The sequence below is a fragment of the Saccoglossus kowalevskii genome, chromosome 1, assembly GCF_978046115.1.
Source record: "Saccoglossus kowalevskii chromosome 1, keSacKowa6.1, whole genome shotgun sequence".
Lineage (NCBI taxonomy): Eukaryota > Metazoa > Hemichordata > Enteropneusta > Harrimaniidae > Saccoglossus > Saccoglossus kowalevskii.
In genome coordinates this window covers 1,773,372-1,787,664 of record NC_140641.1, presented here as the reverse complement: position 1 = coordinate 1,787,664, position 14,293 = coordinate 1,773,372, and the positions used below count along the sequence as shown (strand labels likewise).

Here is a 14,293-nt window from a genome sequence, read left to right as displayed (position 1 = left end):
TACGAGAGTGTTCTTAACTTGAAATGTCAAAAATGTGCTTAATGGATTTTGCAAACTAACCCAGGTAGATTGGAAAGATCAATGTATGTACAAGACGACTGATAGTTAACTATAGTTAATACACACGTATGAAAAGCAGAACCTAATTAAGTTCCAAGATTTTCCCTCGACGGAGTAATGAATGAGTGAAACCATTGCAAGCCATTGTTAGGCCTAGCATATTTATACCTGAATACTATCAAATCATTTTAGCAATGATGGAAGAAGTTTCATCATCTACATTGCAAGTGTTTCATTCAGTTTACGGAGTACAATGTTTCTTTCAGTTTACGTAGTAGCGCAAGTACACTGCTGTATGTACTCTTCCAGTGGCTTCAAAAAGCTAAGTCTTCTAGACAATGGTCATGCATCCTTTATTTTGAATTGTTCACATATATCTTTTGAGTCTTTCAATTTGAGTGATTTCTCCAGCGTGCGATTTTCATAGAGATGACATAAGTTTATTCCTCTGAACATAATTGGATGTTGCAACCCCAGTTCTTGGAAGACAAGATCATGCATATCAACACGTTCGCTATCAGCATCATACTTGTCATCGTCGTCCTTGCTGTCATCAGGCTTCTGGTTACTCTGCATTGGGTCAGCAACAGGCAGGTGACTTCTTCATTTAGCCTGCTTCTGCTTAGCTGCAAGCCTGCTAAAATAACTTTCTATTTGTCTGGTTGTTTTCCACTCTGATGAAGTGAACATCAGATCTCCATCATCCCTCTTCAGGAACCGCATTTCTTTGGAGACTTGAGCTGGATCAGCTTTACGGCCTGTTTTGTTAAACTTCTCAATTAGATAGGATCTTACACCTTGAGTTACTTTCTGGTGTTTTTTCAGTCCTTTCAAAGCACAGCCCTTTTCAGCAACCTTCACTGCAGCGATCTCTTCACGACTAGAATCGATTGTTGGCATTAGTTTTCCTTTTGAAAGGTGACACCTTAGCTGCCCACTTTTCCCTGATGGCATCATACATTGTTCTTTTGGCACTTCTCGTTGGTGTTCCTCGGTGTCCATATGGTTTTTGAAAGATGTGAATGAATGTATGCATCCTTCCTCTTCACAGGAAAATACTTGCTGGACATGTGAAGTCTCTGGAGTGGAATATCTGAGTGTTCCTTTCTGCTGGGATGTCACTTCAGAGAGAGAAAGAATAGTTATGTCAGTAGGTCCCTAGTTGTATTGACGATTTGCAATTAACTTGCCAGTTGTTTTCTCTGACCAAGTTTACCTCAGCAACTGCTACCCTACAACCCTTGGTACCTCCGTGGGAATCCAAAGCCTTTTTTATGTATTCAGCAGTCACTACGACATTCTTTTCATTGACATAGTGCCTAATATGTGCTTTCATTGGAGCAATCTTTCTGTCACAGATATCCTTGCCAGACTTGGGATAAGATAAATCGTATCTCTTCACGATTATACCTGTTCTGTTGCCAATGCCAGTGAGAGCGAATAGAAGCCGCCCATTGTGGTAGCAACCTGAGTTGTCACTCTTGAGGAAGGCATTGACAATCTTTGGGTTCAGTTGCTTGACCGTGGAAAGGACATGTTCAACAATCGATGCTACAGCAAACCAATTCTGTACAAAACACTCCACTTTTTTGCCATTTTCTTTCAAAATGACACAAGACACATGCCAGCTTCTTCCTCTCTTGCCAAAGAAGTCAGCCATTTGCTCACGAAACTGCAAAGGAAGAAACTTCATCGCCCAATCCATGACCAAGAGAATACTGGAATCATTTAGATTGTTCAGCACGTCATTTTTGGCGCACTCCTGATTTGATGTTCGTGCAATGTGCGCTTTCCAGGCATCAATGTCAAACTCAAACAACATGCGTTCCTTTTCTTGAGGAGATAGAGAAGAACTCTGGATATTGTTCCTGATACTGTGTAGTACATCGCTCACAATTAGGTGTGTGGTTATGGCTGCATTCTGAGGAGAATGTATCAGACTTGTGGTCACTAAGAGCATATCTGAGACAATGATAAGAACATCCATCGGCAATGCTAACATGTGTCTTGAAGTCAGACTTCAAATACAGTTTTGAAGATTTTGAATCGTGTCCAGTCTGACGACAAAACTCATCATCACATCCATTATCCCGAAGGCTGGTCAGCATGTCATCTAGAGTATCAAATGCACGGCCACCTTTTGTCAGATAATAATCTAATCCTTGGAGAGATTTCTGTTGGCTTGCTGAACATACTCATAGTACCCGTTACTGGACGAGCTAAAGCTTTGATATTGCTTTATGATTCTACTCGGAATAACAGTTCTGATAGCATTTGGAATTCTAATTCTTGTTCCATCATCCAGTTTCAAATATCGTGTTCCGAAGGCAACATCTTGAAGGTAATGGGATGTAGATATCAATGAAATGGTCTACCTTTACTGTATTCAATAGACTTTGTTGGATTGTTACTTTGGGTGGAGGCTTTCCACTTCCACCTCAAATGCATGTTTTCGTGCAAGGTAAATTTTGTACTTGCTTAAGCCAGGAATGAGTTCTTGCAAGAACTGACTTAAAGAAGTCATTGACAAATATAGACAGAATCTAAACTTTCTCTTCAGCTCATATGGGTTCATAGTTCATTATATAATTCAGAAAATGATTTTGATACATGAATAACTGACAAACTAAAAATTCAATGTATATTATTTAAATAAAAAGAAAAAGAAACATATGAATGAATATACCTCTTAACAAGCAAGGTGTCAAAAAAGCTAGATACCAGGAGCAGCTAGGTATAATGTAATGGAGCTATATGAAGTTGTACCACTTTGATACACTAATCATGGATGGCAGCCTCTTTTGACCAATAGTCAGGTCATGGTCAGGTCTCTCAAGTTCAGCTGACCTGTGATGCCTGTGTGGTATCTGTGAGCATGTGCAGCCCATATATTGTTCATTGCCGTGATAAAGAAATACATGTTGCAATGCAGTGTACTCCAGAAGACAATGCAGAGTCATTATATGAAATACATGGATCTCTCTTTCTCTCTCTCAGTTTCTGTCTCTGTCTCTCTCACTCTCTCTCCTACTCTGTTTCTGCCTCTGTTTCTATGTGTGTGTGTGTGTCTCTCTCTCTCCCTCTCTTTGGTTGCATCTCGGTGATTTACAGTAACAAAATAAAAATGAATTAGGAGTTACACTTTAGTCACACCCATTTTATCTATACACGAACAATGGTTAGGATCATCGTTCTTGTTGCAGATATGATTCAATACATGAAATAAAATAAGGAATAACATAGGCCTAATAATATAATATTTGATAGAATCGGTCAGTCTTCCACAATGGTGGATGCATTTCAGTAGAATATTCATAATACTGTAAAGGGGGTAATTATTCACTGGGTTTTAATTTAGCTTATTTCGCTGACTGGAAAAATGCGCTAAATTAAAACACAGTGAATATGTAAAATTTAGCATAGAACACATTATCTAAATGACGAAACCGTGAATTTAAAACCCACTGAATATGTCTAAAATGGTAAATCAGTGAAATTTAAACCCAGTGAAAATTAGTCATTTTACAGTAGACAAGAAATACATATCAGCTGAAAATTGCACTTTTTCACAATTTTGAAAAAAAATTACCTACTTTAAGAGGCTGAGAGCAAAAAAAAAAGATACTCTACGGATTTGAAACCTGGAATGACCTAACCTGCGTTGCCCCTATATCCCACACAAAAATCAGCTCAACAAAATTTGGGCCATTTTTTTTATAGCACTTCAAAAATAGCCCCAAAAGGGCTATTTTCCAATTTCTTTAAAGTCAGCAAAATTGCGTCACCCCTACTGAAAGAATGGAATGATCCAATCATTTGTGCAAATAATGAACTATATAGCCTGAAAGGGAAAGGCTTGAAGAAGCCAACCTATCAATTTCAAATGTTTTGGACAAGATTCAATACACTTAAATTCGGGATGAAAACAGTACGAAATTTGAAATTTGCCAATTTTAGCGGTACCCCAAAAGGCCATTTTTAAGGGGTCGGGATAATTATGAAGATAATTATGATTAGAAAATTCTAATGCCGTTTTTATTAGTTTAAAACTAAATCTATTAAAACCTCAAAATATGAAAGAAATTTGCCGACCCCCATGTTCCACCCCCTGCCTGATTCTCTCAGACATGTGCTCTTAAGCTGTTCCAAGACTGTTCCACTGATTTTTGAAGAACCACTCATTGGATTTCAATGAAACTTGGCACATGGATGCTCTGAACTAATGTGCAGATTTGATTAGTTTTGGGTAAAAATCTGTTAATATTATTAATTACCTAATTTACATAATGATTAATCAATTTTCGGCTTTTCCACTGATATTTCAAGTACTAATCATAACATTTCAATAAAACTTGGTACATAGGTGTCATATGACACTGCACATACCTGATAGTTTTGAGGGTAATATCAGTACATATTAATTACCTAATTTGCATAATTAATTAATTTTCAGCTTTTGATATTTCGAGTAGTAATGATCACGTTTCAATGAAGCTTGGTACATAGTTACTTGAGGACTGTGCAGAGACCTAATTAGTTTTTGGGTAAATATTTGTGCATATTAATCACCTTATTAGCATAATTAGTTAATTTTCAGCTTTTCACCTGATATCTCAAGTACTAATCATCACATTTCAATGAGACTTGCGACATAGATATTCTAGGACTATGCAGAGACCTGATTAATTTTGGGTTAAAAAATTGTGCCTATTAATTACCTAATTTGCATAAGTAGTTAATTTTTTGCTGTTCTATGATGTCTAAAAACCACTCATTGGATTTCATTGAAACTTTTAAAGAGTACCCATCACATTTCAATGAACCTAAGACTATGCACCATATTAGTTTTTGGTAAATATTTATGCTTCTTAATCACCTAATTAACATAATTAATTAATTAATACTGATATGATCATCACATTTGAATAAAACTTGGTACATAAATGCTCTAGGACAATAGACAGTCTGATTAATTTTGAGTTAAAATCTGTTCATATTAATTCTCTAATTAGCATAATAATTAATATTTTTTGGGTTCTAATCACATTTCAATGAAACTTGGTACATTGTGCAGACCTTATTAGTTTTACACTTAAATCTGTTCATATTAGTTACCTTATTTGCATAATTAGTTTTCAGCTATTCCATCAATATCTCAAGTATAAGTAATTTTGAATTAATTTTTAATGTGTCTCCAAAACTCTCAGCAAACGGGAGTTCTTTCTAAGCTTTCTTTGATTTATTCTATGTTTTGGTAACCCACCTTGAGTGCAAGTTGTTCTCTGTTTTATTCTATGTTTTGGTAACCCACCTTGAGTGGAAGTTGTTTTCTGTTTTATTCTATGTTTTGGTAAGCCCATCTTGAGTGGAAGTTGTTCTCTGTTTTATTCTATGTTTTGGTAACCCACCTTGAGTGGAAGTTGTTTTCTGTTTTATTCTATGTTTTGGTAACCCACCTTGAGTGCAAGTTGTTCTCTGTTTTATTCTATGTTTTGGTAACCCACTTTGAGTGGAAGTTGTTTTCTGTTTTATTCTGTTTTGGTAACCCACCTTGAGTGGAAGTTGTTTTCTGTTTTATTCTATGTTTTGGTAACCCACCTTGAGTGGAAGTTGTTTTCTGTTTTATTCTATGTTTTGGTAAGCCCACCTTGAGTGGAAGTTGTTCTCTGTTTTATTCTATGTTTTGGTAACCCACCTTGAGTGGAAGTTGTTTTCTGTTTTATTCTATGTTTTGGTAACCCACCTTGAGTGGAAGTTGTTTCCTGTATTAATCTATGTTTTGGTAAGCCCACCTTGAGTGCATGTTGTTCTCTGTTTTATTCTATGTTTTGGTAACCCACCTTGAGTGGAAGTTGTTTTCTGTTTTATTCTATGTTTTGGTAAGCCCACCTTGAGTGGAAGTTGTTCTCTGTTTTATTCTATGTTTTGGTAACCCACCTTGAGTGGAAGTTGTTCTCTGCTTTATTCTATGTTTTGGTAACCCACCTTGAGTGGAAGTTGTTTTCTGTTTTATTCTATGTTTTGGTAAGCCCACCTTGAGTGCAAGTTGTTCTCTGTTTTATTCTATGTTTTGGTAACCCACCTTGAGTGGAAGTTGTTTTCTGTTTTATTCTATAATTTGGTAAGCCCACCTTGAGTGCATGTTGTTCTCTGTTTTATTCTATGTTTTGGTAACCCACCTTGAGTGGAAGTTGTTCTCTGCTTTATTCTATGTTTTGGTAACCCACCTTGAGTGGAAGTTGTTTTCTGTTTTATTCTATGTTTTGGTAAGCCCACCTTGAGTGCAAGTTGTTCTCTGTTTTATTCTATGTTTTGGTAAGCCCACCTTGAGTGCAAGTTGTTTCTGTTTGACTCCCGTGTGCGAAGCACAAAAAGGGAGTCTTTGCAGTTAGTGTGTCTGTATGTATGTGTGTGTGTGTGTGTGTGCTTGGATTGTTATATGTTGCGAGGACAAAAATACAGATATATAGCTACTTCCGAGGACATACACACCTTCCGAGGACCTTTTTCATAGTCCTCGGAAAACATAATTTATATTAATAGTTAATTCGATTATTAATACGTTTTGCGTAGCTTAGGTTTAGTATCGGGGGAAGGTATGGTTCAGGTTATATTAATATTAATATAATTGTACCATACCTTACCCCGATACTAAACCTAAGCTTCGCAAACATTTCTATGTTCAGTCACGGGATATTCAACTCTTGTTTAATTAAACTTAATTAAAATGCAATTCTCCATTGTATTGCATTGTAATTGAGTTTAATTAAACTCCAATTAAAACGCAACCCTATATAGGAATGCGTTTTAATCGAGCTCATATCGCAACTATATTAAAAGTTAATTCAACTATATTAAAAGTTAATCCAATGAAGTCCTCGGAACATATAGTAATACAAGTATATGTGTGTGTGTATGTGTGTCCGTCTGTTCCACTGATATCTCAAGAACCATACATCAGTTTTTGATGAAACTTGGTGCATAGATGCTCTGGGCCAATGCGCAGATTTGATTAGGTTTTGGTAAAAATCCATGCATATTAATTACCTAATTTGCATGATAATTAGCTGATTTTTAGCTGTTTCATGGCTGTTCCACTGATATCTAAAGAACCACTCATTGGATTTTGATGAAACTTGGCACACAGATGCTCCAAACTAATGCGCAGATTTGATTAGTTTTGGGTAAAAATCTGTGCAATATTAATTACCTAATTTGCATAATGATTAATCAATTTTCGGCTTTTCCACTGATATCTCAAGTACTAATCATCACATTTCAATAAAACTTGGTACATAGATGTCATAGGACACTGCACAAACCTGATAGTTTTTAAGGTAATATCAGTATATATTAATTAGCTAATTTGCATAATTAATTAATTTTCAGCTTTTGATATTTCAAGTAGTAATCATCACATTTCAATGACACTTGGTACATAGATGTCATAGGACACTGCACAGACCTGATAGTTTTTAGGGTAATATGAGTACATATTAATTACCTAATTTGCATAATTAATTAATTTTCAGCTTTTGATATTTTAAGGAGTAATCATCACATTTCAATGACACTTGGTACATAGATGTCATAGGACACTGCACAGACCTGATAGTTTTTAGGGTAATACAAGTACATATTAATTACCTAATTAGCATAATTAATTAATTTTCAGCTTTTGATATTTCAAGTAGTAATCATCACATTTCAATGAAATTTGGTACATAGATGTTATAGGACACTGCACAGACCTGATAGTTTTTAGGGTAATATTTGTACATATTAATTACCTAATTTGCATAATTAATTAATTTTCAGCTTTTGGTATGTCAAGTAGTAATCACATTTCAATGAAATTTGGTACATAGATGTCATAGGACACTGCACAGACCTGATAGTTTTTAGGGTAATATCAGTATATATTAATTAGCTAATTTGCATAATTAATTAATTTTCAGCTTTTGATATATCAAGTAGTAATCATATTTCAATGAGACTTGCTACATAGATCTTTTAGGATTATGCAGACACCTGATTAGTTTTAAGGTAGCGGGACTATTATTTGCATACTTGTTTTCATCTTCAAATTGTGACTAAATGACTACAAATAGACCCGGGAAAGTATATATTTTTAGAATCGCCAGACTTCAAGCTTTTCACAAGTGTATTTTGCATGCCCGTATCTGCATTCTACGACGCGTTACTCAATCAAAGGTGAAAAATTACTTTTTCTGTAAAAAAAATAATTACGCATTTATGCTGGCGATAAGAAGTATTTTTTTCACTTTTCCTAGTTGTTCAATAGTCTGGTAAATTGAATGTGTCTGGTCAGTTTTATTCAAGCAACGGGTTTTAAAAAATAGTGTGCTGAATTTCAATTACTGTTTTAGTCACATTGCCCCCAACTCAAACCAAAACTCCTTGGTAAATAATCGATGAAATAGTTTGTCTGGACACATTCAAGTTCCTCTCATTGTCACCTTAAAGCTGTGAAAATTTGGTGTTAATCCGACGACAATAAGTATACGTTATTTTTTGTTAAAGACCTTGTATTTTGAAAAACATAAACTCCTAGAAAACGTCCATGAAGTAACAGCAAAGATTTTCAAGCTTGTTTATCGGCACAATCAATTTGTTTTTCCATCAAGGTCTGTTTTACCATGTGTAGGGGCATCCAAATGTGTAAGGCTATTGGAAACCCAAAAAATAAAGGAATGGGATAGCTATAATTGGATAAATTCGGCATATGAAAACACCAAAATCAATGATTTTTTTCAGTGGCTGTGTGACCTTGTGTCTGACACATTCATATGCAAATGACTAATCTGTGAAACAAACAAGGGCGGAGACAAACCACTCGAATGTTTGGAAACACTCATTGTGTGTCAGATAGCTACTGATAACACATCCTAGCGTTGCTTTGTCTTGAGTTTATCTTTGAAACTTATAGGCACACAGATTAAACCTGTGTTGTTGATTTTGGAAAACACTACTGAGGCTGCCTTGCTTCCCTTCAGAAAATATACATTTTAACCAACTTACATGACATTCTATGTTATGTTGACTTTATCATATGAAATTGTATAGTGCATTTCATCAATTAATAAATAAATGTGAAAATCGTAATTTTCAACACAAATAATTGTCTCGCTACCTTAATTGGATACTAATTACCTAATTTGCTTAATGTTACACTGATATATAAAGAACCACAAATTGGATTTTAATGAAACTTTTAAATAGAACTATGCAGAAACCTAATTAGTTTTTGGTAAATATTTATGCTTATTAATCACCTAATTAACATAATTAATTAACACTGATATCTCAATTACTGATCATCACATTTGAATAAAATTTGGTACATAAATGCTCTAAGACAATAGACAGGCCTGATTAATTTTGATTAATATTAATTCTCTAATTAGCATAATAATTCACAATTTTTTTGTTCCGTTCTGTTCATATTAGTTACCTGATTTACATAATTAGTTTTCAGCTTTTCCATCAATATCTCATGTACAAGTAATTTTGAATTAATTTTAATGTTTCTTCAATACTCTCAGCACACGGGAGTTCTTTCTAAGCATTCTTTGATTTATTCTATGATTTGGTAAGCCCACCTTGAGTGCAAGTTGCTTTCTGTTTTATTCTATGTTTTGGTAACCCACCTTGAGTGCAAGTTGTTTTCTGTTTTATTCTATGTTTTGGTAACCCACCTTGAGTGCAAGTTGTTTTCTGTTTTATTCTATGTTTTGGTAACCCACCTTGAGTGCAAGTTTTTCTCTGTTTTATTCTATGTTTTGGTAACCCACCTTGAGTGCAAGTTGTTTTCTGTTTTATTCTATGTTTTGGTAACCCACCTTGAGTGCAAGTTGTTTTCTGTTTTATTCTATGTTTTGGTAACCCACCTTGAGTGCAAGTTTTTCTCTGTTTTATTCTATATTTTGGTAAGCCCACCTTGAGTGGAAGTTGTTCTCTGTTTGACTCCCATGTGCGAAGCACATAATGGGAGTCTTTGCAGTTAGTGTGTGTATGTGTGTATGTGTGTCAGACTGTTCCACTGCTATCTCAAGAACCATACATTGGTTTTTGATGAAACTTGGTGCATAGATGCTCTGGGCCAATGCGCAGATTTGATTAGGTTTTGGTAAAAATCCATGCTCGTTAATTACCTAATTTGCATGATAATTAGTTGATTTTTAGCTGTTCTATGACTGTTCCACTGATATCTAAAGAACCACTCATTGGATTTTGATGAAACTTGGTACATAGATGCTCTGAACATATGCGCAAATTTGATTAGTTTTTGGTAAAAATCTGTGCATATTAATTACCTAATTTGCATGATATTTAGTTGATTTTTAGCTGTTCCATGATTGTTCCACTGATATCTAAACAACCACTCATTGGATTTTGATGAAACTTTGTACGTACATGCTTTGAACTAATGCTAGGTTTTGATTAGTTTTTGGTAATAATCTGTGGATACTAATTACCTAATTTGCATAATGATTAGTCAATTTTCGGTTTTTCCACTGATATCTCAAGTACTAATCATCACATTTCAATGAAACTTGGTACATAGATGTCATATGACACTGCACAGACCTGATAGTTTTTATGGTAATATCAGTACATATTAATTACCTAATTTGCATAATTAATTAATTTTCAGCATTTGATATAAGTACTAATCATCACATTTCAATGAAACTTGGTACATAGATGTCATATGACACTGCACAGACCTGATAGTTTTTATGGTAATATCAGTACATATTAATTACCTAATTTGCATAATTAATTAATTTTCAGCATTTGATATAAGTAGTGAGCATTACATTTCAATGAAACTTGGTACTTACATACTCAAGGACTATGCAGAGATTGATTGTTTCCGATAAATATTTGTGCATATTAATCAACTAATTTGCATAATTAGTTAATTTTCAGCTTTTCCACGGGTATCTCAAGTACTAATCATCGCATTTCAATGAAACTTGGTACATAGATCCTTTAGGACTATGCAGAGACCTGATTAGTTTTAGGGGAAATAATTGTGCATATTAATTAACTAATTTGCATAATTAATTTTCAGCTTTTCTTCTGATATCTAAAGTACTAATCATCACATTTCAATGAGTCTAGAATCATGCAGACCCAATTAGTTTCCGGTAAATATTTGTGCATATTAATCACCTAATTTGCATAATTAACCAACTTTCACACTGATATCTCAGGTATTAAACATCACATATCAATGAATGTACATGGATGCTGTAGGACAATAGACAGACCTGGATAATTGTGGGTTAAAATCTGTACATATTAATTACCTAATTTGCATAATTAACCAATTTTAAGTTTTCACACTGATATCTAAAGTACTAACTATTCCATTTCAATGAAACTTAGTACAAAGATGCTCTAGGACAATGTCCAAACCTAATTAGTTCGGGGTAAAAATCTGTTCATATTAATTCCCTAATAAGCATAAAAATTCATAATTTTTTGGTTCTAATCACATTTCAATTAAACGACAACCACTATGCTACCAGTGACTGGTATGATTTTGATTCTTGTTTATCTTTACAGCATTGCAATTCTTGTTAGCTATTCTTTGGCTGGTGGTGAAGCATATTCAAGTATACTTGGTTTAAGGTAAATATTGCTGGATAATAAATGTTGACTTGACAAGATGATTTCTAGTTTAATGCAAGTCAAGATGATATATATTCCATTTCTATATATCAAATCATATCAAATGTCAAATCTGTGATGCTATGCTTTCACTGTATATAACTGTATTATCAAATCTGTGATGCTATGCTTTCACTGTATATAACTGTATTATCAAATCTGTGGTGCTATGCTTTCACTGTATATAACTGTATTATCAAATCTGTGGTGCTATGCTTTCACTGTATATAACTGTATTATCAAATCTGTGGTGCTATGCTTTCACTGTATATAACTGTATTATCAAATCTGTGATGCTATGCTTTCACTGTATATAACTGTATTATCAAATCTGTCTTGCTATGCTTTCACTGTATATAACTGTATTATCAAATCTGTGTTGCTATGCTTTCACTGTATATAACTGTATTATCAAATCTGTGGTGCTATGCTTTCACAGTATATAACTGTATTATCAAATCTGTGGTGCTATGCTTTCACTGTATATAACTGTATTATCAAATCTGTAGTGCTATGCTTTCACTGTATATAACTGTATTATCAAATCAGTAGTGCTATGCTTTCACTGTATATAACTGTATTATCAAATCTGTGGTGCTATGCTTTCACTGTATATAACTGTATTATCAAAATGTGATGCTATGCTTTCACTGTATATAACTGTATTATCAAATCTGTGGTGCTATGCTTTCACTGTATATAACTGTATTATCAAATCTGTGGTGCTATGCTTTTACTGTATATAACTGTATTATCAAATCTGTGATGCTATGTTTTCACTGTATATAACTGTATTATCAAATCTGTGGTGCTATGCTTTCACTGTATATAACTGTATTATCAAATCTGTGTTGCTATGCTTTCACTGTATATAACTGTATTATCAAATCTGTGGTGCTATGCTTTCACTGTATATAACTGTATTATCAAAATGTGATGCTATGCTTTCACTGTATATAACTGTATTATCAAATCTGTGGTGCTATGCTTTCACTGTATATAACTGTATTATCAAATCTGTGGTGCTATGCTTTCACTGTATATAACGGGTTATTCTGCAATTGAAACAATTGCATCATTTCGGGGACTTCGCTTATGGGATTTGCTCATATTCCCCCAAGATCATTCATATTTTCTTAGGTATATTTTGCGTGGGTTTTATTATTATTGTTAATTTTATTATTGTAATTACTAATACCTCATTAACGACTTCACAGGCAGCCCTCGCTGCGTCAATGTCTAAACTCAGTAGTTGCAGCCCCCGCTGCCTCTACCCATAACCTCTTAACTTCATGCAGCCCCCGCTGCATAACCATGGTGTAGCCGCAGCACTCGCTGCCTATACTTTACAGTTGCAGTCATGCTGCAATCTGCCATTCCATACTAACATCATGCAGCTATGCTGCACCAACCAACATGTTTTCAGTCTTATTCTAGTTTGTATTTTAGTTTAGAAACTGTAAGCCAGCTAGTTTACACCTGCTTTGTTCTACATTTTGGGGGCGGCACCAGGGACCATCTTATCAGTCTGTTATGCATTGTCTCACTTTTGTGTACGATGGTCTTGTGGTGTGCCCCCCTATTTGCCAAATAAATTATTGGTTCATGTACATGCTCTTGTGTTTGTGTCATAAATACAGGTTTAATGTGTAATATTAAACCATGTTTATGACGCAAATCTCATGCTCTCTCGCGTGATATTTACATAGATCTCGCACTTTTTCGCGTGGCTCAACATCACAATCAGTTTGTTTCTGGCGCCATATTGGAAGTAGCCTGAAAGTGTTACAGAGCTTCTGCTATTCTCGTTTTATTCACCCGCCACCATCCCCATTCTCCCCCATTAGGCTGGCATTAACACCATTTCGGGGGACTTCGCTTATGGGATTTGCTCATATTCCCCCAAGATCATTCATATTTTCTTAGGTATATTTTGCGTGGGTTTTATTATTATTGTTAATTTTATTATTGTAATTACTAATACCTCATTAACGACTTCACAGGCAGCCCTCGCTGCGTCAATGTCTAAACTCAGTAGTTGCAGCCCCTGCTGCCTCTACCCATAACCTCTTAACTTCATGCAGCCCCCGCTGCATAACCATGGTGTAGCCGCAGCACTCGCTGCCTATACTTTACAGTTGCAGTCATGCTGCAATCTGCCGTTCCATACTAACATCATGCAGCTATGCTGCACCAACCAACATGTTTTCAGTCTTATTCTAGTTTAGAAACTGTAAGCCAGCTAGTTTACACCTGCTTTGTTCTACATTTTGGGGGCGGCACCAGGGACCATCTTATCAGTCTGTTATGCATTGCATCACTTTTGTGTACGATGGTCTTGTGGTGTGCCCCCCTATTTGCCAAATAAATTATTGGTTCATGTACATGCTCTTGTGTTTGTGTCATAAAACTGTATTATCAAATCTGTAGTGCTATGCTTTCACTGTATATAACTGTATTATCAAATCTGTGATGCTAAGCTTTCACTGTATATAACTGTATTATCAAATCTGTGATGCTAAGCTTTCAC

General features: G+C 34.9%; 1 protein-coding gene across 2 annotated transcripts in view; it reads left to right on the top strand.

Annotated features, from left to right (window-relative positions):
- The window catches only part of LOC102806930 (uncharacterized), a 383,414-nt gene that overhangs the window by 114,025 nt on the left and 255,096 nt on the right, over positions 1 to 14,293 (top strand). For both annotated transcript variants that reach the window (XM_085498293.1, XM_085498290.1), the window contains exon 7: positions 11,659 to 11,724. In XM_085498293.1, the coding sequence (XP_085354419.1) occupies positions 11,659 to 11,724 (66 nt within the window). The remainder of the gene's footprint in view (positions 1 to 11,658; positions 11,725 to 14,293) is intronic.